General features: G+C 43.5%; 1 protein-coding gene across 13 annotated transcripts in view; it reads right to left on the reverse strand.

Annotated features, from left to right (window-relative positions):
• The window catches only part of JADE1 (jade family PHD finger 1), a 61,083-nt gene extending 36,793 nt beyond the window's left edge, over positions 1–24,290 (reverse strand). For 2 of the 13 annotated variants that reach the window (XM_045992500.1, XM_045992493.1), the window contains exons 1-2: positions 23,599–23,619; positions 5,600–5,677 (exon numbers count right to left, since the gene is read on the reverse strand). In XM_045992500.1, the coding sequence (XP_045848456.1) occupies positions 5,600–5,677; positions 23,599–23,611 (91 nt within the window). In that variant the 5' untranslated portion in view covers positions 23,612–23,619. The other 11 variants (XM_045992453.1, XM_045992417.1, XM_045992482.1 and 8 more) reach the window with 11 other exon arrangements.
• Between the last annotated feature and the right edge of the window lie 3,364 nt (positions 24,291–27,654).

Genomic DNA, 27,654 nt, shown 5'->3' on the forward strand with positions numbered 1-27,654 from the left:
TCCAAGACACACCCCTATGTATTACTTCAAAGCTAGGGACAGCCCTGTGCAAATAAAGCAAGGCTGTAGAAATTCCCACTGGAAAGTAAGCAAATTTAATGCAGTTATTAACCATTTGCTTTAATTGCATGATAGAAGACAAGACTCTTAATATAATTGCTGTTTCTTGCAGGAGCTGACCCTACACTTGCCCCACCTCCTCCATCCCAGCAAAGCTTAGCTCCACAGTCCAACTCACTTCCACATTCCAAAATACAAAAGCTTCATGCATATATCCAAAAAACTGGCTCAGAAATATTTCAACATAAATATACTTGTGCCTTCAACCAATGGACACACACATGTTTCACTTATCCAGCGCTCCTGCCAACATCCAAGTCCAGTGGCTATAGAAGACTAGCCCATGGACTAGATCATTTTGTGCTAACTGCTCCTATAGACCAAGAAGATGCTGGCTCTGCCTCGCAAAGCCAAGCCACACCTTGGGTTTGAAAAGGGGCAAAGCCATCTCTGTGTGCCAGTACACATTCTGCAATATTTGAACCGAAAATCCCCTACATTTCAAGAATGCCTACACAATCCCTGAGTGTCACAAGATGCAACTTAAGGGGGAAAGAACAAATTAAAAGTATAGTTAAATATGAATGGCCGTGGAAGCATGCAAAAGAGAAACCACTGAAGACTTGCACAAAGGTAACCAAGCACAGCCAATTAAATTAAGAAAATGACAGCAAGTTATTGAGAGATGGAAGGAAACTCATTAAATGCAATAAGACATAAAGAGGTACAAAGCAGAAGTATGTTTCATCCACTAAAATTTTGTTCTCTCTTCATTGTTTAGCTGTAAGCGGGAAAAAAGCAAAAGTCCTCACATAACTTTGTGCTTACCACTCACCAACCTGAGTTACTAAATGCAAAATTAGTAGGTCTGAATTTTGCTCAGCACTCTTTTTCTGCACATTCATCATCATAGGTGATGGAGCAGAGCCCAGCTGCTAACTGGAGAAGACGACATGTTTCAGGGCTAGTACAGGTGTGGAAACTAGGTGACCAGAGGGTCCGCAAGGTACCTGGTTTCCAGACCCCCAGCAACACTCTCCAGGCCTTCCCACAGGGAAGTCAACACAGTCCTGACAGTTATGAAATTCAACAGGAAAAGGAAGGCTTTAAGGTGTCAGGAAAAGCTTTAAAGTGTCAGCACACTTCTCTCATTATTCATAATAAACAAATAATTTTTTTTCCTTTCCCTGTGTCTTTGAGAGGCACATTTAAAAACAACCCAAAAAACCCAAAAATATCATTTACATTTGGCTCCCTTATTCCAGCCAAAAATCCCATATTTTGAAAAGAAAAAAAAAGTGTGCCAAATGGACAGTATTCATTAAGTAATATTTAATTGTCTTACTTTTACAGAAAAAAAAAATAGAAGAATGGGTGATCAGAGCTGTTAATTGGCCTGAGATAACAATCCATAATTCTTGCCAAAAGAAAGGACACTCGATGCTTTAATTAGCCTCTGCAGCTTTACTGAAGATAAAAATGCAATCTCCTTCAGGTTTTGGAAATACTGACAATAGCTGGTGGATCCCATTCCCACATTTGCCAAAAACTCCTAAGGACAGAGGATCCTGGGCTGGGAAGCAGGAAATGAAGGGCTTGTTTCCCGAGGCCATGCCCTGGCACAATATGTAACTTCAACCTAGTGAGGGCCACCCGGTCCCAGGACCCCAGTTATTAGAGGCACAGCCTGCAAACACCCCAATGCTATTTCATCTAACTGTAGGGCCAGCCCTCCACAGGGCACCTGGAGAAAGGCTTCAACAACTCCAACTGCAGCTGGATGAGGGCTTGCACTGGCACAGAAAATGCCCATCCGTCCCCAACTGTAAATACCACACTGGTATTCCCCTGGATCAGGCCAGAAAACAAAGCAAAGGACTCCAGCCCAGAGGCCAGCAGGGCCCCGCCGTGGCTGCGGCTGGTGTTGTGGCCCCACGCTGACGTCTGCAGCTGCCTCTCCTCCACTTGGACAAGTTCTGCATTGGGCTGGGAACTGCTGCCAAAATTCTGTCAGGGCTGCAGGCTGGAGAGGCTGGGGCGCAGCCACTGCACACACCCAACCCTTCTTGCAATCAGGACTTTCCAAGTGCCCAGACCTCCCTGAGGGCAGGCCCAGTTCTAGGGACCACACTGCAAGGGCAGAGAGCACCCCAATCAGACCACCATGGGCTTACACAAAAAGATGGGCTCCAACACAAATAAGCCGACTGGTACCAGAGGCCTCTGCTGTGAAGCAACTGCACTCAGAGAGGGTTGGAAAGGGTATTCCACGGTGTCTGATATGTACGTATTTTTATAAGCTTTGGCATTCCAAGGGTTCTTAATGAGACCTGTTTATTTACTATATCATCGTCTACCATAATTACCAAATCATTAAGCCTGGACAGACAGTCCAGTACTAGAGCATCAACATATCTTTATACTGAACCAACTATATGACAAAAGGATGGCCCACCTACCTTCTAGTAGCACTGTCGTGATCTCCTCATCTAGCCTGAGTAGGACAGAACCCAGCTTTGTGGTCTACCTAGTTTAACCCTCCAGCCCTCTATAAATATTAATGCTGCTTAATGCTCTAACTCTACCTTCTTCAGGGAGACCAGCACAGACAGGAATGTATTTTTTTTTTTAAGATTTATTTATTTATTTGACAGACAGAGATCACAAGTAGGCAGAGAGGCAGGCAGAGAGAGAGGAAGGGAAGCAGGCTCACTGCCCAGCAGAGAGCCCGATGCGGGGCTCGATCCCAGGACCCTGGGATCATGACCTGAGTCGAAGGCAGAGGCTTTAATCCACTGAGCCACCCAGGCGCCCCGAAAGGAATGTATTAAGAGGAAGTAGAAAATGGCTGTCAAACCATTAAGGTGACCTTTGATGGACACATTTTGGTGAATTCAGGCACTCTTTCCCTCCTTCAATTCTAACAAGAGTTCTGGGTGGAAATTCCCATTTAGATGAAACACCTGGTCTTCTAGGGCTGCAGAGAGTTCTTATGTTGGAGGCTAACCCCCAGTACCTCAAAATGTGACTACATTTGGATAAAAGCCTTTAAAGGGGTGAGTAAGCTAAAATGAGGTCATTAGGGTTGACCCTGATCCTATCTCACTGATGTCCTTAAGAGGACATTTAGACACAGAGATGCCAAGGACGCACATGCTCAGAAGATCGTGTGAGGGCACAATAAAGCAAGCCAAGGAGAGAGGCCTCAGAAGACACCAGACTTGCTGACACCTTGATCTGAGACTTCCAGAACCGTGAGAAAATAATTACCTGTTGCTTAAGCCACCCAGTCTGTAACCGTTTGTTCTGGCAGCTCAAACAGACCCATACAAGGGCCTCTGGGGCTATCAGGAGCCTCTGCGCAGCTGAGGAGAGGAGATTGGGCCATGGTCCAGAACTGGTTCAACATGGTCGTCACTAGCCACATGCAACTTCTTTTAATGTACATTTTAACTAATTAAAACTAAACAAAATCTTAAAACCCAGAGTTCCTCAATTACAGCAGATAAGAACATTTCCATCCTATTGGGCAGCTCTAGACCAGAGAGGGGAAGGCTGTAAGTCTGAGAGAATGTTCCAGGAGAACCTTCTCTTCTGTTTCTTTTAAGATTTTAGTAATCTCTATACCGAATGTGGGGCTCAAACTCACAACCCCGAGACTAGAAGTTGCATGCCTTACCAACTGAGCCAGCCAGGTGCCTCCAAGGGAACCTCCTCTAACCCAGCTCTCTCAGGGAAGAGATGAAGCAGCAACAAGAGCAAACACAGTGAGCATAAACCTGCTGCTCAATGCCAAAAAATATATTAAAACAGGACTCCAAGCCTTGTACCCAGCATTATTAGTATCTGAAAGTAATTCATGAAACCTTCTTCTGATTAATTCTGAACCTAAAAAGCAAGACATTTTTAAAATTGCTGTAGGACAAAATTGTGTATTCAAGCAAACAGCAAGCATTTATTGAGTACTTATGACTCCTGAGGACACTTTGATAGGCACCACAGGGGGCAGAAGAGAAATATCAGCATGTTTTTGCCTCAAGGAGTAAAAAGCCTAAGTAAATATCAGAGCAAAAAACAGGTAGTGAGGGCTGTGTACAGACAAGAGCTAAGAAGTTCAGAAGGCTCTCCCAAGGGCTCTCCCAAGTGGTTTTAGCTGCCTGTGCCTGGGCACCGATCCTCAACACCTCTCCCTGAAATTAAAGGGAAGCCCTGCTCTCTGGAGCCCCTAAACCTCCGTGCCTCTCCTTCCCTCACCCAGTTAACTCTTCCCCTGTGCCAAACATCAGCAGCTCCTACCATCTGACCCCAAAGTCCCTGATCCCCTAGCTTGTCAAACCCAGCTTTTCATGATCTTGTCACAACTTACCACTCCATGTACCCCAAACACCCGACACCCCTCCAACAGCCACCAAATCTACATCCCACTGCCCCACGCCTGTCCCCAAAGCCCCCTACAGAATGCTGTGTCTGAGGTCTTCTGGTTTTCATGGTCCCTCCCAATAGGTTTCTCATGGCTGTCAGTGTGGCCACCTTTAGAAGCAAAGGTTTGCTGTCTATAATTTACAGTTTTTACTCTGTTGAAGACTTCCAGAGCAGAAAACTGAAAACAATCCTGTTTGCCTAAAAACTGTTTCATCCTTCAGGACCTGCCCAAATGTCAATCCTGTGTTTCCCTGGTCCTCCTGTCCTCTGAATTTGTACCTATATATATACATTTCCAACAAGCGTCAAAAAGATATCTCTATTACTTCCCTACTGAATTTCTGTCAGACCTGGATTTAATGTATATCTAAGATAGAGTTCCTTGAAAGCAGGCCTAATACCTTTCCCATCATGCAGCAGAGCAAGCAGGTTTCCCAAGTTTCATCTGTAACCTAAAACATAAGCCAATAGGCTAGAACTCAGGCACTGTGCTAGGTACAAAATTCCCTTGTTATCTGAGAGGAGTTCTTCGAGTAGTATGTTAGCTTCTCAATACCCAGAAGCTGTATGACATTTATTTTGACTGCCTGGAAGCCAACTTCTGGTTCTCAGCTGCACTGTGAAAATACGAGGATGCCAGAGAGCAGAGATGCAGACAGGAGTAGTATTAAATACAGTCACGTTAAAAGTCAAGTGAAGAGCATGGACTCTTGCCTCACTAAAAACCTATACTTAATATTCTCGCATCACACTCAATCTACCCCTGTATCAGGTTGGACTAGTTGATAATTAACTGGCTTCAATTAAGTTCCCTCTTCATAAATAGCAAGTCTAAGTGCCATAAATGATGTTTAGGAAAAACAGACACACCAGTGACTCCTGGAACAAACAGGATCCTTGGATAACAAACAGGAAGCCTGAGGAATGCCCGCCTGCAGTCAACCTTACCAGAAAGACTTGGTTACAGACCTGAAGTCTCACACTCAGAGGCCTTGGCTTTCTCTGACCTGCCTGATATGCGAAGGGCCTCAGCTATTTAAAGCATTACATTAAAAAATCATGTTTTTACACCAATCCAAACCCGGGTAGGCTCCAAGAACAACAAAGCAGGACTTACTGCCATTGTCGTCAGAATCCTCACTGCTGCTGGGAAGGCGACCTCGTTTCATGATCTCCCCGGGAAACAGCAGGCAGCCTGCAAAGCAATGAGACAGCACTTAACCCAAGATGATAATACACAATCATCAAGTTGTGCTTCAGATGGCAGCCCAGGATTTATAGCATACAAAAGCAAACAACTGGCTTTAAGTAGCATTTGAATTGTAAACAGCAAAAAGACCAAAGATACATAATTAGGTGCAATCTTTAACAGAACAGGTTCAAAGAGGGGGAGGGGTGGCGAAGTCACGAATCAGTAGGTCTCCTAAAGGTGCCACGTTTCTCTCTAGTTTCAGTGACATTATCACTACAACTACTCCAGGAGTCTTTTTAGCTGACTGGCAGCAAGCAAAGCAGAAAGAAACCCGCAGCAATGAGCACAGTGCTTCCTCACTACGGACAGATTCATATTTTACGTGTGTATATGGGGGATGGGGAAGAGGTTGTGCCTGAATGTGTGAATATTTACACTGCACTGGGCATGATTATGCTTCTCAGGCAAATTTTGCTAAAATAATCCTAAAAGCTAAGTAACCTGGAGTTGCAGGAACAAAATAAATGGGGTATTAAGAAAGCAATTATCTTCTCCAGCCATCTCCAACCCCTTGGCATTCAAAGCTCCAACAGGAAGGAACCAGACATAGTAGCTGATCCAGCCCCCTCCCCTTTACTCATGAGGAAATGAAGTCAAAAAAAGTTTAAGCAGCTCCTCCCCCAAGTTCACATCAAATCCTATTTCACTGAACTTTGCCCAACTCCTTACAGCCTGGTCCAAACTACCCTAGCCAGACAGACACCTGGCCCAACTTGCTCTTGCTAACTCCTTCCAGGTGATAATAGACCTCCAGCATTACCAGGTAAGAGAATCTACTTAGCAGACAGTGACCTGAGACTAAAAGGCAGTCAATGAACTTATAAAGATGGATTCCCTGGTCATATTTGCACAGGCAGCTCTCCAAAGAAATCCAAAAAGCTTTCCCAAACTGAATTACTGATTCCCTTGGCATTTTTTGGAACTTGATCTTACTGCAGGGCAATAATTCCTGATGAGAGAGGTGGGCTTTTCAAGTCAGAAGTACACACCCAGGCCCTGAAGAAAAGTACATCCCAAGATCCCCCTCATTGGGAATCAGAGCATTGGAATGTGGTATGTTTCTCATAGCCTAGAGCACAGGAACAGTGTGGGTTAAAATGTGAAGAACCACTGTGTTAGAACAAGATAGAAATTAGAAACCCAAAGCTCCACTCTAAATGGACCTACTAAAGAGCAGACCAAAAAAGGCAGAAACCCATCATACACTGTAGTCTATTCCCACCTACAAGAGAGACCTATATGACTGACTCAAAAGTTAGGCCCCTAATCTGTAATTCCAACACTTTATACTTTTTCTCTGAGACACCAGTTAAGCTTTGTGGGTTTCTGTTCACAAACTGATTCTTCAAAAACCATTAATAAAACAATTTACCAAGTGGCAGCCCAGACATGACTTGTGATCTGCGTCATGGGCTACCTTGCGCACTAAGGTTTCATACCATGGCGGTAGGGTCATAGTCCTAGAACCCACCCATCCCTTTTCTGCAGAGCCCCATTCACCCATACCTAACACCCAGCAATCTATAACCTGGCCTGGGGCAGGCCCATTCCAGTCAGAATCGTCCACACCAAACACCTGTGGCCAACTCCCTACTTGGAAGGACTGTCTTTCCTGCCCACTCACCACATGCCGAAAACATCAACTACTGACAGCTAAACTCTCCTCCAACCTTCCAGGGAGGGCAGCCCTGTTTCCCGTCCAACAGGAGGCACAGGGAGAAGAGGAAAAAGCAAAAGACCACTTTTTCCTAAAAACAGCTTCAAGCTCCCCAAAGCCTATTTACACTAAGCAGCTTTAAAAAAGGAAGGAATGAAGGAAGAAGAAAGTAAGGAACAAAGAAAGGAAGGGCTACCTAAAGAGGAATTCCTTAAAAGTAAGGGTGTGGGGCACCTGTGTGGCTCAGTCATTAAGCACCTGCCTTTCTCAGGTCCTGATCCCAGGGTTCTGAGATGGAGCCCACAACACACTCCCTGCTCAGCAGGAAGCCTGCTTTTCCCTCTCCCACTCCCCCTGTTTGTGCTCCCTCTCTCGCTGTGTCTGTCAAATAAATAAAATCTTTAAAAAAAAAAAAGAAAGAACAAAAGGGTGTGATGTGACCCAAGAGATGCAGCTCCCACCCCAGACTAGACACAAGAAAACCAGTGTTGATCACATCTCCACTGACTCAGACAACTTCAATTTACCTAAAAAGAGCTTGAAGAACTTAGCATTCTTTTCAGTCAAAAAAGTCTTCCTCCTAGTCTTCAAACACAACTCCCAGAGAAAACACCAGTTCAACTAAATGAAAAATGCCAGCATTGGCCAAAATAGAATGATGCTCCTAAACACATATATATAAACACTCTCTCAAGCAAAATTATGCAAGTAAAAGAAGAATAAAAATAGTATTTTCCTCCTAGCGCATTCCATTTTCATCCACCCTGAAAGATGTTGAGAAAGAAGGTTGAGAATGCTATATTATACTTCTTATGCTATACTATACTTCTCCAGGGAACCTAGCACAGTAACGGGGGTTAGTGCTGGCAGAATCTCCTCCTCTGTTGCTCTAATACACTTAAACCTTGACATCAGGCTGATTTATCTCACCTGGGGCTACTTGCTATATCAAGAAATCAAAGCACACGTTAGTATAATACAGTGGTGGTATGCTTCAAACATCTGACCAATAAAATAAAAGCCAGTGTGAGAAACAGAGGGCCCTCTTCATCATTACCTTTGCTTTGCTGACTCTTTAGGGCATGGCTGATTATTATCTAGACGATAGTGTAGTAAGTAATAATTAAAACTACACTTCAGAGAAAGCACAAGATATAACAGCGTATAATAAACCCCATGAACACGTGAATACCGAATCTACTTGGAGGCGCTGGAGAAAAAGAACTGTTCCGGACCTCATGGAATTCCTGGTCTGGTTGAGGACAGACAAGTCAACAGAAATTCAGTCACGGTTAGTGCTTGACAGTGGTAGACACAAGGCTCTGCAGGAACAGAGCTTGATGGAGTCAGGGAAAAATTCCCCGAGCAGAGTCCTAAAGGGTAAGAGAGGTAGCCAAAAGTGAAAGCACGACATTCTGGGCAAAGCACTGTAGTATCTGACAACATACATGTAACGTACCATATTACTCTGCACAGCATCTTCATAACCAGAATCTTACTATTTGCTCATTTGTTTACTAATACACTTTCCTTTATACCTTTTATCCTATTGCCTAGCCTTACTGATTCATAATGTAGGACTCTTTCAAGTTCCCCTTACTTTGCCTCACCAATTTGTCTTCAAACACCTATATCTGTATAGCTTTAAGCACCTCCCTTTCATTCTCTGGCCTAGAATCTCTTATCCCTTCTGATTATTACAATAAATTAATCCTCTCTAATAGGTGACCACATCAAGTCATTCCCTATACAAATCTCTCCGTCTGCTGCACACTTACAAATGAGTCCAGCCAGAAACTCAGAAGTTTTCTGCCACCTGGCCCCTCACAACTCTACCCAAGCATCTCTCCTACCATCTCCCCCTCAGCTAGGCTTGCCTCTGCTGGGCCAGGCCTCTTTCCATTCTCAGCCTCTGCTAACACTGGCTTCTCTGCCCTTCTTCTCCTCTGGGGCCCTCAGCGCAAAGCCCGAAGGCATGGTCTACCATTCCTATTACAAGCCCTAACATTTTGTACCACTCATTCCATCTTGTTTTAAAAACTTTTTCACCCTGCTTTCCAATGTGTTATTTTCTTCAATAATCAATTCTTGATTTGTATCTTCACTTAAATGTTCCACATGTGTGTCTCTAGAAATTTATAGAGTTCTTCAGAACAGAGATCCTCAGGGTGCCTGCGTGGCTCAGTGGGTTAAGCCTCTGCCTTAGGCTCAGGTCATGATCTCAGGGTCCTGGAATGGAGCCCTGCATCCAGCTCTCTGCTCAACAGGAAGCATGCTTCCCCCTCTCTACCTACTTCTCTGCCTTGTGATCTCTCTGTCAAATAAATAAATAAAATCTTAAAAAAAAAAAAAAAGAACAGAGATCCTCTTTAATTAAATATGAAAATAAGACACCATGGAGAGGGTCCTGCACAAAATAGCCTCAGGACAGCTACAATAAACACACCCAGAACTCTGGGTTCAGTCCTCACCCACTCTGCCTGGTTTCATCAAAAGTGACTCAAGGTGATGCAACTTACAAGAGCCTGGAGTATCCCTTTGCCATGAGAAGCAGAACAGCTAGGCAGATAAAAATACTAATTATTAGGAATTTGGGACTTTGTCCAAAGAGAGGAAGACTACCTAGGAAGCCTGATTATAATAACATTGCCTGGAAAGGCCAAGTCAAAGGAGGTCCCTGGCCAAAGACCATGGCTGGATGCATCCAGTGCCAATCCTCACGTACCTCCACTGCAGGCAGGGGCATGCCAAGACAACCAGGCACCATCTCCTCACCAAGCACAGGCACTATTTATATGACCATCCTTGTGGACATTACATGCAAACCACTCTCCTCCAATCTTCTCTTCACACAGGTTAAAACGAGTGGATCAACTACTATATTAAATCGATTAAATTTGTATTGAGTTGGATACCCAAGATAGGGTGAACAAGATATGGAATGGCCCAACAGAAGACAGAGTAAACTAGACAAGTGGCTTCACTGTGATAACTGCTATAAAGGTTACTTGACTGCCATTCAAGGATTACAGTGGGACATGGCATACATAAATGAGATAGCAAGGTACCTTGAAACCTTGAAATTCCTCAGACTGAAATTGGGGGAAATACATCAGCATGCCCGGAAGCTAAGAGCAGCCATTAGCTGAAGGAATCCATTCCCAAGGTGGCTCAGGAATTTACTGAAGAGTGAACAAGTTCAGTGACCTGGGTGTGGTCCCAGGGAGGCATGACTGGTATGTGATTCTGAGGAATAAAGAATGAGAAATGACTTCCAGGATAAGGAGTGAAGGGGTTTAAAAAAAGAATGAGATAATTAAGAATTTGAAGATGTTTATTCAGTGCTATTCCTGGGAAAGAGGGTCCAATTTGAGGAAAAGAAACTGTCCAGTTACTAGAATTACTCTCTGTGGCATAACAAGACCATTTATCAGGCTATAAAGTCTACAGTTATAGTAAGGATTACACCCTAGTGATTTTAATTATCTTACAGCTCATAGGTAGAAAGTCAGATTTCTTCCTCAAAGTATTAGCCATTATGTCTCATTCTTATTTCACTCTAAAGAAGTTCTAAAAGGTACTCAATTAAACACCTGTAAGGACTTCTCTATGCTATCACCCAAAGCAATGCTATGTATTAAAATAAACTAGTAGGGACGCCTGGATGGCTCAGTCCATTAAGCATCTGCCTTCAGCTCAGGTCGCGATCCCAGAGTCCTGGGATCGAGCCCCACATAGGGGTCCCTGCTCCACAGGATGCCTGCTTCTCCCCATGCCTCCCTCTCTCTCTCTGTCTCTCATGAATAAATAAATATACTGTATTTGAAAATAAACTATTGGATGAATGACTGAGTTCTCATATACAAAGTGTATCTTATGCTCACTTGGCTTTACAGAATTTGAGATGCTTTCACTTTAATATCTAATTGACATTTAACTGGTGTTACTCTTGTTATATTATTTTTAAAGATTTATTTATTTGAGAGAGAGAGAGAGAGGAAGCATGAACAGGAGGGGGAGAGGAAAAGAGAATCTCAAGCAGACTTCCCACTGAACACAGAGCCCGCTGTGGGGCTTGATCTCAAGACCCTGAGATCATGACCTGAGCCAAAACCAAGAGTCAGACACTCAATTACACCACCCAGGAACTCCCATCATATTATCTTTAAATTTACTGGTGTCCTTCCATTTCCTGTCAAAGTTAATCTGATACCTAAATGTACTATATTTAAAGATGTATTCAGAAAATGTGTAATAGGGGCGCCTGGGTGGCTCAGTGGATTGGGCCGCTGCCTTCGGCTCAGGTCATGAGCTCAGGGTCCTGAGATCGATCCCCGCGTCGGGCTCTCTGCTCCGCAGGGAGCCTGCTTCCTCCTCTCTCTCTGCCTGCCTCTCTGCCTACTTGTGATCTCTCTCTCTGTCAAATAAATAAAATAAAATCTTTAAAAAAAAAAAAAAAAAAGAAAATGTGTAATATAAAAATGTATATAAAGGAGAATATTTTCAGACACCAACTCATGGTTACATAAAAAGTATTTTATAATGAGCTACTTCCTTTCTGTTCGATAAGTTCATACAATTTGGATATTATTTTTAAACATTATGTAATTGATACTTTGATTCCTAAGTTACTGAATACCCCCCTATTAAAAAAAAAAAAAAAAACTTGTATTTTCTTAAGAAGTCACCTTCTTAACTTCTATGGCATACACAATACCCAGTGTAACAAAGTATCCAAATATAATAATGATCTATACTTGATATTCCCCATTTTCTATTCCCCAAATGAATGTGAAAGAAATCCAGCTGGTTTCTTACCTGTGTTTAAAAACAACATTAATTGCTCGGAAGTTTTCAAATTGGCAACATTATCTAATTCATATGCTCACTGAAAGTCTAAAAATACTAGTGTAACTATAACTCAAATCCAGCTTCCTCACTTTAAGCAAGGGTTAGATCTGCTTAAAAAAAAAAAAAAAAGTCATATATTTGATGTAAATGACAAACTGCTTAGATCTTAAGTGTTAAAGTTTTAACCTTGTCCAAATATTTCAAACTCCCTAAAATGGGATCTTTTTAAAAATGTCCTTTATAATGTCATATATCAACATCTGTTTTAAAAAATGCTGCCTAATCAGTGGGTTAAGCCGCTGCCTTCGGCTCAGGTCATGATCTCGGGGTCCTGGGATCGAGAGCCCCGCATCGGGCTCTCTGCTCAGCAGGGAGCCTGCTTCCCTCTCTCTCTCTCTCTGCCTGCCTCTCTATCTACTTGTGATCTCTCTCTGTCAAATAAATAAATAAAATCTTAAAAAAAAAAAAAAAGAAACTGAGACTTTAAAAAAAAAAAAAAAAAGCTGCCTAAGCTACTATAGAGCCTTTGTGAATATGCCACACTTGAAAATATTCAGTGGAGTTTATATTAGCAATAAATAACCACCTTTCCCAAAAAAGATTATAACTGACCAGATAATCATGACTACAATATTTATTCATACAAACATTACTAATAAAAGCCTGAGTGCTATAACACCTTAGTTCACTGTAAATTCTTCATGAATTATTTGTAAACTCAGCCTTTAAAAGTCAATAAAAAAATTTTTTTTCAAGATTTTGAAGAATTTACAAATTTGAGTGGTTCTAAACAAATCACAAGCAGTTCCCATATGCCAAATTTATAAATAATCCGATCCCTGCTTATGAGCTCTAAAAACAATCAAACCCCTCACAGGTCTCTGTAATCACTGACTCAATTAGAGATAGCAACTGAAGAGCAACTATGACAAAACATTCCAATCATTTGTATTTAGAATTTACTTAACTTCCCTTGACATGGGAATAACGGGAATTCACTTCTAAACAACAAAGGCAGTCCATCACCGGTCACCGTGGCCTCCAATCTTGAGCTTCTATCCCTACTTCTATCTACTCAAAAGTCTCTTCTGTTATATCTATATGCTCAGCAGGAGCCTCAACTCAGGTCATGATCCCAGACTCGGAGGATTAAGACCCAGACCCAGGTCCGGCTCCCTGCTCAGCCGGGAGCCTGCTTCTCTCCTCCCCACCCATGCTGTCCATCACTATTTGTCTCTCTCAAATAAATAAATAACATCTTAAAAATAAAGATATATATGCTCAGATATGGCAAGATGCCAAAGACATATTAAACAAAAGCAAACCATAAGGGAGGGAGGAAAACCTGAAATATAGGTCCATTTACACATACAAAGGATAGAGGAAGAGAATATTTAAACACAACAATTGCATATTCATGGAAAACTTCTGTACGAATATAAAGTATATTATTAATCCTATTTATTTCTGAGAAATGTGACCAAAGTGTTCAGACAGAATGGGATGAGAACTTTTATTCCTCTTTCTGACTTTTTATATGACTTTAATTGCTTAACCATGATACTATCCGATATTTATAATAATAGTAAACATTAAGTAATAGTAAAGACTTAAAATCCAACACCTTTCTTCCCTGCTCCTAATCATAAATACAAGACCCTGGGGAGCACAACTTCTGAGACCCATGTGAAGCACCAAGTCTAAAAGAAGCAGCCATCAATAAACTATGAGGTACCAAAGGCTTATTTATGTCTGCCTTCTAAAGAATATTTGATGGAATAGTAGTACATAAGGAAAAAAGTAGAAAAGGTAACAGGGTAATACCATAAAATGCTATTATCACCCACTCATTATTTACTTAAAAGCAAAAGTTTTCAAAAACATAAGAACAGCCATTATCAGTAGCAGGTCACTAAAATATATGCAATAAGAACAGAAAAAATTAATTTAGACAGGAAAACTAGGGTTTAAACTACCTTTAAAGAATAAACGTTCCACTTCCTAGCCATTGCAAGAGTACTACTATTTTGGAAAAAAATAAAAATAAAAAAAGCTACATTCCAGAGATGGCTACTAAACAGGCCATTTCCTCCACCCATGACAGGCATTAATAAATTAGGTCATTCTTTTTCACAAGACCAGACATGACTTCAGAATCCTTCTTAACACAGTGCTACCACCACTCAGAATTCATGAGATAAAGCCCCATATGCCCTAACCTTCTTTACACACATTTTTTTGACAATTAACCAGGGAAAACTAAAAGTTTTTTCTTTTTTTTTTTTTTCTAAAATATTTACTGAAATCAGAAGTTGTCTTCCAGTCTACTCTGGGGTTTCTGAACCAAATTCTAATTTATATAACATACATACACAGACACACACACCCCAAATTCTAATTTATGTAACATACACACACACACACACCCCAAATTCTAATTTATATAACATACATACACACACCAGCTCAAAGTCTAAAAGTCCCCTGAAGGTAGAGAACACTTTTAGAAAAACCAAATGGTAACAGGAGATACTTCTACATGAACCAACGTGAGGGTAAGGATAGAAAGGAGTCTACAAACCCTCACTCTGCCCACTGAAGAATAAGTCAATAAATGCAAAGTGCCTACAGGGTAATTTTAAAAGATTTTTAAATGCTTAAACCAGATGTTCTTACACAGGATATACAAAGCAGCTTCTGCAGAAACCAGACTCAACCAGCTAATGACAATTAACACTGTGCACAGATTGAAATGTAACTGTTTTGAGGACTTTGTTCCTTAATTATAGCTGGTTGTCAGAAACTATCAGCTACCACTAACAACGTTAAGTCACCAAAAATTGTTAAAGTACTGTCGAAAAGGAAAAAAAAAAAAGGATTCCCAATGTTCCCAATGTATTAGAAGACCTGGATAGCACACTTAACAAAAACAGTATTTACACATCATCTGAGTTCCATACGAGAACAAACATTATCACAATTGTACAAGTCTTGTTATTATGGTCACTGACACATAAAGTTGGTCTCAAAACCCAGCAACAAGGTCTCGAAAAGTACTCTGAGTTTAAGGTCGAAAAGAGTCTCACCCATGGACTGGGCTTACAGGAAATCTTCCCAAAAAGAAACCCATAAAATGGCTGTAGCATTAGAAAACATTTCAGAGATAATTTAATCCACTTTTCCTAATTTTAAAGATGAATACAGGAATGACTGGGTGGCTCAGTTGGTTAGATGACTGCCTTCGGCTCAGGGAGGTCATGATCCCGGAGTTCCTGGATCAAGTCCCGCATCCGGCTCCCAGCTCCATGGGGAGTCTGCTTCTCCCTCTGACCTCCTCGCTCATGCTCTCTCTGTCTGTCTCAAATAAATAAATAAAATCTTTAAAAAAAAAAAAAAAGATGAATACATTGAATTCTGGAGAGGTTAAGCAGCATGAGCAAAGACACAGATCTAGAACAAAGCCAGTCTCCAAACAAAAGACCAGTTCCCAAGGTGAGTGGGCATTCCAGTGCCAGCCACCTCCCAGGTGCCTACACCACAGGCTTCTCCTCTCCTGGACACCGACTGTGATTTAGAAAGATGCTATCTAAACGATTAAGGCCGCGTACTATATATTATCAGGGAGCAGACAACGAAAATACAATCAATGAAAAACAGTCTGTTAACTTAGAAACTGAAACATGGTTTCCTGGCAAGCTGATATGAAGACAGTTGTAAATGTCATTCTGCCTGGTGGAGCACACAAAAGGTAGAGCTGGAAGAAGAGTGCGCTGGTAGTTTCCTGAACACTAATCATAGGGGGTATGAGTCCTCTGAGCAGCAGGCATTAGCTTCTGAGTGGTTGGAGGACACACACATCCTACCTGGGAACAGGTAATCTCCCTCTGCAGGGAACTCCAGTCTATAATCCATATTCCCTTACACGGGGCTTCTTGGCCGGGTCGCTTGGAGGATGTGACTACCTAAGTGTGCTTTCCCAGGTACACAAAGGCCCATAGTATAAATTCTAGCCCTCAAGCGGGATCTAAGAACGAAAGAATTAAGAACCACAGCCCTCAGACTAGCAAACTCCCTCTGTATTTATCAAACCAAATTGTTTTTGTGTTTGTTTTGTGTGATTTCAGCTTATTTCAGGTTCCTAACAGAAAAGTAACTTAGCCCCAACAGGAACAATCTCGTGACCAGGTAATGGTGAGTCTCAATATAAATCAGAATTTCAATATAATCAGAATTATTTTTGTCCAGCCCCAGAACTAAAAATGGTTTTTACATATTTAAATGGGGGGGCCAAAGAGGGGAGTCAAAAGAACATCTCGTGATACATTAAGAAAAATTCAAAATTTCACCATCCACAAATAAAGTTGTATTGGAACACAACCACGTTCATTCATTAATTTTTTTGTCCACTGAGACTGCTTTCATACTTAGAAAAGCAGAGTTAAACAGTTTTATGAAATGATCAGGCCCACAAAGCCTAAAATAATTACTGTCTGGCCCTCTGCAAAGAGTGTACTGATCTCTGCTACAAATCAACATACTAGTACTATGTTTATAAACAAGCATCATGTATTTTTAGTGAAATGTAAATCAATGACCAGGTCCTGGGCAAACAAGTGCCTTAAAGCTTACAAAGTTAAGGATCAGACACACTCATTCCTCAGGAAATTTTTAACTAGAACAGGGAAGACTCGAAAGGGGAGAAGACAGATGGGGATGCTCTAAGCAAATTAAAGACCACATCTAGAAACCTGTGACTTTTTCTCAAACCCCTGAAGACTCCTACTTGGAGCCAGTGCACACTAAATTATAAAAACTTCTGGGGTGCCTGGGTGGCTCAGTGGGTTAAAGACTCTGCCTTGGGCTCAGGTCATGATCCCAGGGTCCTGCTCAGCAGGGAGCCTGCTTCCCTTCCTCCCTCTCTACCTGCCTCTCTGCCTGCTTGTGATCTCTGGCAAATAAATAAATAAAATCTTTAATAAAAATAAATTATAAAAACTTATAACACATTTCTTACCTAAATTTTAAGCCAATACTCAATAAGGAAAAAAAAAAAAGACTGTTCTAGACAGGCATTTTAAGAATACATGGTTATGGTTAACAAGGATATGAAAGTATCAGAGAAAATCATAAAAAAAAATCACCAGAATTTAAACAGTAAAATGGAATTCCAACAATACATTTAAAAGTATCCCCCAAATCCCTGAAATGACACACAAATTTCAATGCAACTTGATTTTTCTGGGGAGAAGTTCCACAGGTCTCAGATTTCAAGTGCGCTTGACTTTAAAGAAGTTAAAAGCCACCAGTACTCAGCCTCTACATCTTAAATGCACCATTATATTTCAACGCTGAAATAACTGATACCTGCAAAGATGACCATGAGTAATCAAGAAAAAATCTTAAATAATGTTTAGTGTACCTTGTGTTAAACAAAAGCCAACCATACACCTCCACTCCCATTCCTGCTCGCTACTCTGGAATAAGGAGTAAAGAAAAAAAAAAGAATACTCATTTTACTCTTGAGTTTGGACTCCCACCACTGAAATCGTCATTTAAAATCAGTGCTAAGAAACGGTCTTAGAAGCTGTCAGGAGAGTTCATAAAATCTCCTATGCAAACATTAATCAATACTACATATACATAGATATATACCACTGCCAATTTTGAGTGCTTTTACAAGAGAATATTGTGGCTTAATTCCTTCCACGAACAAGCCCAAAAAAACCCAAGGTTTTAAAAATGAACTTCAACTATCCTCAATCACCTAATTATGTTTTGACTCTACCTGGAGAACCAAAAGCAAAAAGTAAATACTGGACTGGTTTTAGAGTAATCAAGTTTGATCCTGAACATTTGTTAACTGCACATCATATACCATTGGTCCAGAGTTACTACAGAATGGCAACTGCCCAACAACTAAGTTTTCCATTCCATGTCTGGCAATATTTTTGTTGCTTTCAGGTGAGGAGAGACATTATTAGTAATCATTCAAGGCCTAGGCCAGAGAAGGCCACAATAACATCACCAGAGTCAGGAGCAATATCCTTTTAGACTAGATTTTGTCTGGACTCAGAGGATACTTGACCCTAAGCTAACCTGCAGACAAGATGCCACTTCCACTCAAAGGCAAAAAGGCTCTCTAAGGCCACCCTGGCATACATATTTAAGGAATGCTGGGAACTTACTCCACCAAATGCAAAAACAACAAAACCTAACATCCCTCAAGATTACAAACCAGTATTTTTATATAAGTATGCCAGGCAAATGACAATAAACTCTCAAACTTTCTAAATATCATATACTACAAGTAACGTACTAATTGTCCAAATTTTAAATAATGAATCACATAAGCTACTGCAAGATCTTGAAAATGGAGACAACAGACTGAACAGGAATACTTTAAAGGAAATAACTTGTCTCAGGAATTAAAATACTCTTAAGTTTCCTACCAGGCTTCTGATACTAAGAACTAACAACTCCAAGCAAAGCCACCCTTTATTTTAAAATTTCAAAAAAATTTTAGCCTGGGTGGTTCAATGGGTTACAGCCTCTGCCCTAGGCCTCTGCTCACCAGGGAGCCTGCTTCCCTTCTCTCTCTCTCTCTCTCTCTCTCAGGGAGCCTGCTTCCCTTCTCTCTCTCTCTCTCTCAGCCTCTATGCCTACTTGTGATCTCTGTCAAATAAATAAAATATTTTAAAATAAATAAATAATTTAAAGATTTTAATGTATTGTTAAATGGGATAACAATGTTTTAACTTACCAGGAGGGGAGGAAAGAAGTTTAATACTGGTATAACTGAACAACTGAGCCAAACTTTTTGATGCCAACCCAAATAAAAAGCAAAATGTACTGGCCAAGATGTCTATTTTATTAACCTTGTGGGGAAACTGGGTTTACAATGCATATTCTGACAGACTGTTAACTGCAATGGTATAATGGATGTCCCACAACACCAAAGAAGCCAAGAGCTTCACAACAGAAAGTAAGCAAACTGAGATTCATATGCCTTTTTCCTACTCCTGACAAATCGTAGATATAGGACATGATCAGTTTGAGATCTTGATGTTTGCTGTTCCAACCACTTCAGTACTGAAACAAAGTTGATAATTTTTTTCCCAACAAGACTCCAGATAAAAACGTCAGGCAAATTTCTTTAAAGTATTTCTCAAGGAAGTAATTTCCAAATGTAATCCCAAGTTAAAATAAAATGCCATTTTCATTTTTAACTTTTTAAAAATCCAGTCATGATTAATTCCAAAGGCTTGACTCCACAATGTCAGGTGTTCTGTCAAAAAGTAACTACAGATTAAAATCTACTTATGGGAAATAAACACCAGATGCAATAATTGATCCTCAGCTGGACAGTGTTAATTTAGACAAAGCTGCCATTATATTCTAGGGCCAGCTGAGGATATTTGAATATATCCCAGTAATAGATGAGATGAAAATTTACCAATCTGGCAGACAACGGAGAGGGAAATAAATCTTTATAGAACTGTATGTATAGTATGACCTCATTTTGATTTAAGACTATATATATAAGCGTAGACAGTCATCTATAAAGTGATACACTGGAGATCTCTGGATAGTAGGAATGTATTATATTTGCTTCTCTGTATTTTCTGATTTCCAACAACATACATGTAACACCACCTCTGTAATACTTTAAGTCACTAAGGGCTCCTAAAAGTCAAAAATCTGTATTTATTAAATGCCTAGTATAGACATTTACATGCAGATCTGCTTTTATTCCAAGTTCTCCAAGTTTTTAGCTAATCTTTCCCCACAAGCCTCTGAGCTAAGCAACAGTCCCTTTAAAATACATTTCCTTAAACTCCTAAGAATTTTTTCCTCTCCTCTCATTCTCAAGCACACTTAACCATTTTTCAGTTTTCTCCTTACAGCTATTCTTTCAACCCTAGTAACTAATATAAGACTGAACCGCTCATTATAGGCTAAACCCTGTGAAGAGAGGAAGGAGGAACTAATAAGATAGACTTTTTTTTCTCCTTTTAAATGAACATACACCTAGCTTTGTCATAGTTACAATTTTTGAGGCAGCCCATCCAACTTTTCTTACAAAAAAGCAGCCTCCGATCTTGATCTTAAGATGGAATCAAGTTCAAGGTCTACAGCCTATCAGGCAACTCCCTTTTGTCTGGCTAGTATAAAAATGAAGGGAGATATGGGGAAAATGAACACATAATTGAAAATTTGTTGTAGACATCGAAGATGCCAATTCATATACAAATATAAAAATACACAAACTTAAGAAAAGCAAAACACCAATCAGGAAGTCATCTAATTTAAAAGTGACATTAAATGAGACCGAAACATTTGGAATAAAAGAGCAATAAAATTCGGGGTTACAGATCTTTGTTATTGTCACCCCTAAAACCCCCTCTATCTCTCCCAACATGTGTTGCCCACTTTACTACAATTACTGTACCTAAAGTGTTAAATCTGTCAAAGTATGGTTATATAGAACTCTTCCTTTACCTAGAAGTAATTAAATCTTGATCAGCTGTGATCTGACCAAAATGCAACTTCCTGGAGTAATCTCTAACCATTGTGGACCACTATTAAACCAGCTTTCAGTGAAATAATTTCCCTGTACCTTAGAACTATAGAAATAGCTCATCAGCTTTGAAAGATAATGAAAGCCTTGAACTACAAGTAACTAAAGAGCAAGGTTTTCCTTCACAGTGGGTTTCCTGAAACGGAAAAATAGTTCACCTAATAAAAATCTTTGGGAAATAAGCCCCTAAGCATTCCTTATTAATGGAAACCTCAGATTTTCTCCCACTTCCCTAAATGTCGTGTCATTCAACTGCAGCTATCGTTTTACGAAAAGAAAATTTCAGTTCCCTCTTGGACTACACGGAGGACCGCGGACCCTCGCCCCCGCCGAAGCGAGGTGGGCCGCCTGTCTCCTCGTTACTAGAAAGCCAGCCACAGCAGCTTTTAAACGGTCTCCGGGTGACGACGCATTCCTAACGGGTTTCGAAGGCACGTTTAAATCGCCCGCTTTTTTGTTTGCTCGCTGCATTCACCGGGCGCCGGGGCTGCAGCCGCCCCCGCGCGCCCGAGAGGGGGAGCCCGGGGTCGGGAAGCCCGGAGCCTGGTGGGTGGGGGGAGGGGTTGGAGTGGGGAAGAACCGGGGCGAGAGGCGGTGGTGGAGGACCCTGGGTCGCCGAGCCCGTGTGGGAGGGAGGAGTGCAGGGTGCGCTGTGGGGAAGAAGGCTGGAGAGGGGGAAATCCCGGGGTGGGTCGGGGGTGGGGAGAGCCGGGCCACCGCCCCGCACCAGAGAACGCTTCGTACGGCTCCCGCCTCCCGCCAGGGTGTGCGCAGGGCCGCGGCTCCGCGCGGCGCCGCCCCCTCCCTCCCTGCCTGCCTCTCCTCCCTCTCCTCCTCCTCTTCCCGAGGCGACAGAAACAACAGCGCGGAAGGAGGGGAAAGTAACTCCCGGCACCTCCGCCGGAATTAGCCCCGGTGCAGTGATGACACCTTCTCGTGGCGCAACCAAGCCCCGCTCCCTCCGCAGCGGCGTCCCCGCCGCCGCCCTCTCCATTTGAAAGTGGCCACCCCCCGCCGCCGCCGTCGCCGCCGCTCCTCCCGCCCCGCCGCCGCCAGCTGCACCAATCCGCTCGGCCCCAGTTGCAAAATCAAACGCTCCCTCGCGTCCAGAAGCCACTTGCGCCGCTGGAAACGGCCGCGCCGTCCCCCTCCCCGAGTCCCTCCCGGGCGGCACCTTTGAGCTGGGGCGGGTGCGCCGGCGAGAAACGGCTGTGAGATGGGAGAGGCGGCGGCGGCGAGCAGCCCCGAGCGGGCTCGGCTCCCGCTCTTGCTCCCGCCCCCAGACAGTTCTGGAAACTGTGTATCACCTCTGTCACAGGAAGCCATCCGGCAAGGAAGGCGGCGCGGAACCAACAAACAAACGCCTGCGGCCGCCCGCCGGAATCGGCGCGGGGACGGCGACGGGCTTCGGGCCGTTCCCTAGGCGGGGGCGCGGCGGACGCCCCCGCGCCGCAGGCTTTGTGCGGGGCTCCCGCGGCGCGGGCGCGGCGGGCCGGGCGGGCCGGGCGTCCCCGCCCCCGAAGCCTCCCACCCCGGGCCCCGCGGCAGCGCCTCTGGGACCGTTAGGTGACGCTCCGGCCGCGGCCAAGAAAGCAACGCCTCGGCCGCCACCCGCCCCCATTTCCACACGGAGCCGCCTCTCCTCCAACGCCAGAGGCGGGCTACAAAAGTTGGCCCCGGGGCCACCCAGCACCTGCCCACGTGCCACGAAGGCTCGCTCCCGGGTCTCCCCCGTCCCGTTCCCCCCGCCGCCCTCGGCCGCCAGGTCACCTATTACCGGTGGGAGGGGAGAGAGCCTGCTATTTAAACGCCCGCGGAAGTTGAGACACCCCCACTGGCGGGTGCCGTGCACCTGCCTCCCGCCGCCGCGCTCCGCCACTTTGAGCAGCAGCCGCGTCCTCAGCCCCGCCTCCTGCCCGCAGGCGGGCGGGGGGGGGGGGGAGCGGGAAGGAGGTGGAAGGGATCGAATTTCTCCAGCAAATGGGACCGTTCCGACAGGATTCGGTTCCCTGGTCAACATTCCACATTCCATCCCTCTCCCGCATTTGCAAGCCAGCGCCAACAATCCGGAAAGCCTGCTGGCTACCAAACAACAGCCCCCAACTCACAAACACACACTCACAGGCACCAGACACGTGCACTGAAGGGCTCTGCAACTTGCAGTCCCGGGGTACACACTGCACGTTCATTTAAAGCAGGGAAGCCCACGCGACCCCACCCCCACAATTTGCAGATGGTGCCAAAGGTTGCAATTTGCAATCCGTTTTTAAGTTCATGGTTAATCGGTACTTTGCTCTACGAATGCAACTCCTTCCTAATTTCACCGATGAAGGGTTTTACACTTTACAGACAGTCTCGCTTTAAGTAAGAGATCTGATTATTGGAAACCCAATTTGGAAGAATCTAATTGCCAAGCTGTCCGTATACCCCCTGCTCACTGCCCTTGAATTGATGCAAAGAATATTTTGAACATGTGGTGACGCGGTGACAAGAGCCAGGGCTGCCGCGGCCACCCTACAGAGATGGACCTACACACACACAGACACACACACCTATGTTTGGACAAATATAGTCGTCCCCCCGCCACCACGGTCACACACACTCTGGATTCATATATGTACGCGGACCTGCGTTCTGCCATTGCCATCTGTCTACCAAGTTGCTACTATGCTTTCCACTTTCATGCAGCCTAATGCGCTTTGGCTTTTTAAAAAATTGTATCAACTAAGCCAACTAAACTGGGCTTATGTTCCCAAACGCGTTTAAATGGTGATTCACCTGAATACCGCATGTTCTTCGCAAATCCGAAAGAAGAAAAAAGCTCTAAGTCTTCAGCCCCCCAAAATTGAAAATTAATCATAATAAAACTTACTGATCCAACATAGATCAATTCTCAGGATCCAAAAATCATCTCCTCCTCCTCCTCTGGCCCCCGCCCCAGCAATGCCCAAGTTACTGGTGGGATAGTAACGCTGCGCTCGGCGGCTGCCTGCCCTCCCTCCTCGCTACATATCGAGAACCCAATCTTTTGGCGCCATATTAATGACGTACTATATTATTTCCACTAGGCAGCGACCTTCGGCACTAAATTACTCCCGAGAACTCCCGAGCAAAGCAACAAAACCATCAAATATGGCTGAGCCTCTCGGCTCGTCCTGCAGCCGCCGCCGCCGCCGCCGCCGCCGCCGCCACTGCCGCCGCCGCCGCCGCCGCGGTACCGGGACGCGCACACGGACCCACACGCGGACACGCGCGGGCACAGGCGCGGCGCCCCCCCCCCCCCGCGCGCCCCCCGCGGCCCGCGCGCGTACCTGCTGCGGAAGGGTTCGGCGGAGGCGCTGGGCTCCACGCCGCTCGCGCCGCGCTGCATGAGTTCTGGCCGCGCCGGGCGGGCCCCTGCTTTCGCCGGCGCGCTCACACTCGGCACTCGCGCGGGGAGGCACTCTCGGACGGGCGTTTGGCTTGTTATGGAGGAAGGGCTATGTGAATCAAACTCATTTCTGGGTCACTGCTGCCACAGGGGGGAGCACTTTAATCCCTTGCCAAAACGAGAGGGTGGGGACACTAGGGCGGAGGGAGCGCGCCGGGAGTTCGCGGCGCGGGGGGCTCCGTCCCTCGTTAACTCTTCGCGGTCCTCGCCGCTGCCGGCTGGGCTTTCGTCCGCAGGAGCTGGCAAAGAGTGGCACTATTCAGCTTTTAAAATCTCTTCCCTCACCTCCCTTGTGAGTCTAGAAATTCTTGGGGTGTCTCCAAGCAGGGAGGTGGACTCTCAGATCACCCTCTTCAAACTGCCCCAGTTCCAACTCTTACCTAATCTCATTGCACCTAGAAATGAATTCTTTCAAATTAGTTTAAAATTATTTAGATACCAATGTGACTATTAAAAGTGTGTAATCTGGGTGAAAGGTTTTATTTTTAGGCTGAACGGCAAAATAAATAGTTCTTTTGTAGTAACAGTTCTAGGGAGTTGAGAATTACAATGACATTTTTAAATACAGAGAATCCAGTTTTGGAGACGGACTGCATCTTTACCCAAGTTTATATAGAACTGATAATTGCAGCTGAGAATTCATTAGAAGACAGTGATTATTTATAAATGGACACCAGCTTTATATTTCACAGGATTACAGAACTGGACATTGCCTTCCAGATAAGAAAATGGAGACCAAAGCTTAAACTGGAATTGCAGACTAACATAAAATTAGTCATCAGAGGTTTATTTGGAAGTTATTTATGTGTAAAAACAACTGACCGATTTTCCACAGAATACAAATTTGCTTATGCATGCGGAGGTTAACATAAAAGTGAGTGTGTATATGTCATTTAGCTTCAAAAGGAAAAAGACCTTGGTGCAGATAAAAACTCCCATTCAGTAAATGTGAACAGTGGTCACTAACTACAAAATTGGATATTGAACTTAAAGGCATGCTTATCTGCTGGAAGAATTCTTCTGAAGATACCAGGTTTGATTTCACACAATCACACACCATCCTATCCACCTACATCAAGAACACAATAATCTAAGGGAAAAAAAAATAATCTGATAAATGTTGCAAAACAAAACTAATTGAGCCTTTCCATACTTTTTCAGAAAACAAGGAAGCCAAAGGAAATCTCAAGTATTAAGTCTCATATCTTCCTCTCCTGTTTCACTGAGGAAAAGTACAGAGACACCCTGTCAGTCCTATTCTACGTGCTCATTTAATCATGTTCAGAGATCACAGACATAAAGCACTAGGCTGTCATTATTACTATCACTAGGTCACACTGCAATTGTTGTTACCTTCCTTGGTTCACCTTACACATACTCTCCTGTAGAAGTAAGAGAACACAGGCTTCGTAGTCAGATGGACCACATTGGATCTAGCTCTACCAGTTGACAAACTTGTATGGCTGTGGGATAAAGTATAGAACTTCTTGGACCCTCAATTGCTTCTTGAGTAATAAAACGAGGTTAACAGCTCCTAACCTAAAGGGTTGTTAAGAAGAATGAGAAAGCTCCATAAAAGTGCCCAGCAGAGGCCCTGGGCAGTTGGATGTTATCAGTTCCCCGGGTCATTTATTCCATATCTCTTTCTTGGTCTTCAACCAATTTTTTTGCAACTTTTCTAAATTCCAGCCAGCCTTCCTGCACATATTCTCAAAACAAACAAACAAACAAACAAACCCTCAAAATGGAGCACCTGAGTGGCTCTGTCCTTGGGCATCTGCCCTGGGATCCAGCATGGGGCTCTCTTGCTCAGCGGGAAGCCTGCTTCTTCCTCTCCCACTCCCCCTGGTTGTGTTCCCTCTCTAGCTGTCTCTCTTTCTTTGTGTCAAATAAATAAATAAAATCTTAAAAAAAAAAAAGATTAACTTATATTAAAAATTTTTCAAATATTTGCTACTTAATGTTTTACTTGTTTTTTCTGACTATCCCATTCCCAAAACACCAGGCAACAAAATGAAAGTATATGGAATAATTGATGAGAAAAACAAAGAGGTAAAATGGCACACAGCTGATAGATTGACCAGGACTGATGGTCCCAAGAATATTCTTTCAATTATGCCAGGACATCAAAATACTGATGCACTGAGGCAGTGTGATGTGTTATAAATAACCCTGGACTAGAAGTCAGGAGACTCCCACCAACTCACACTGTGACTCTGACAAGGCTTTTGGGTCTTAGTTTCTCCAGTGAGATGACTGACAGATGGTATCTGGTGCCTCTTCTTCTTTAACATTCAGTGATTTCTGATTGTTCTTACCTAACTTAGAAAGTGATGATTATTTGAATAAATGGAAGACAACTTGAGTCCTAAGGAACATGTAAAAACATTTTGTCATTGACGATCAGCAGTTGTCATTTTTTTTTTTTTAAAGATCCCATTCATTTATTCTAAGAGATGGAGGGAGCACAAGCAGAGGGAGTGGCAGGCAGAGGGAGAGGGAGAAGCAGGCTCCCCACCAAGCAGGGAGTAGACAAGGGCTTGACCCCAGGACCTTGGGATCATGACCTGAGCCAAAGGCAGTTGCTTAACTGACTGAGCCACCCAGGCACCCCAACAGCTGACATTTAAAAAAATAAGATAGGCATTTTGCCATCAGACCACAAAGGAAACTTTTATACAAGCTATTTTTAAAATAGGAAAGGCAATGACATGGTTTGCCTTGCAGCTGCACAGGTAATACAATGTAGAATAAGAAATACTAAGGTGGCAATTAGAAAAACTACTTTCTCTTCCATTCTGTCACTTACTGTCTTACCTTGCCCAATCACTCAGGATCACCATCTCCTAGTCCTTATTATTGCTATTTTTTTTTAAAGACTTTATTTGTTTGACACACAGAGAGAGATCACAAGCAGGCAGAGGGGGTGGGGGGCAGGAAGCAGGCTCCCTGCTGAGCAGAGAGCCTGACGCAGGGCTCAATCCCAGGACCCCAAGATCATGACCTGAGCGGAAGGCAGAGGCTCAACCCACTGAACCACCCAGGCGCCCCATCTCCTAGTCTTTAGAACAGTTCTGTTAATTCAGACTTTATTGCCAGAGATGAAATGACATTTAAGAAAAGAGCCACAAAGTGATCAGTGTGGTTGAAATATCAAGATTCTAGTCTTCCAGGGCGCCTGGGTAACTCAGTTGCTGGGCTTCTGCCTTCGCTGGGGTCATGATCCCTGGGTCCTGGAAACAAGCCCTGCATTGGGCTCCCTGCGCAGCAGAAAGCCTGCTTCTCCCTTTCCCACTTCCCCTGTTGTGTTCCCTCTCTCACTGAGTCCCTCTCTGTCAAATAAATAAATAAAATCTTAAAAAAAAAAAAAAGATTCTAGTCTTTCCTGATCTCATCTGGCCTGA

The sequence above is a fragment of the Meles meles genome, chromosome 2, assembly GCF_922984935.1.
Source record: "Meles meles chromosome 2, mMelMel3.1 paternal haplotype, whole genome shotgun sequence".
Taxonomy (NCBI): domain Eukaryota; kingdom Metazoa; phylum Chordata; class Mammalia; order Carnivora; family Mustelidae; genus Meles; species Meles meles.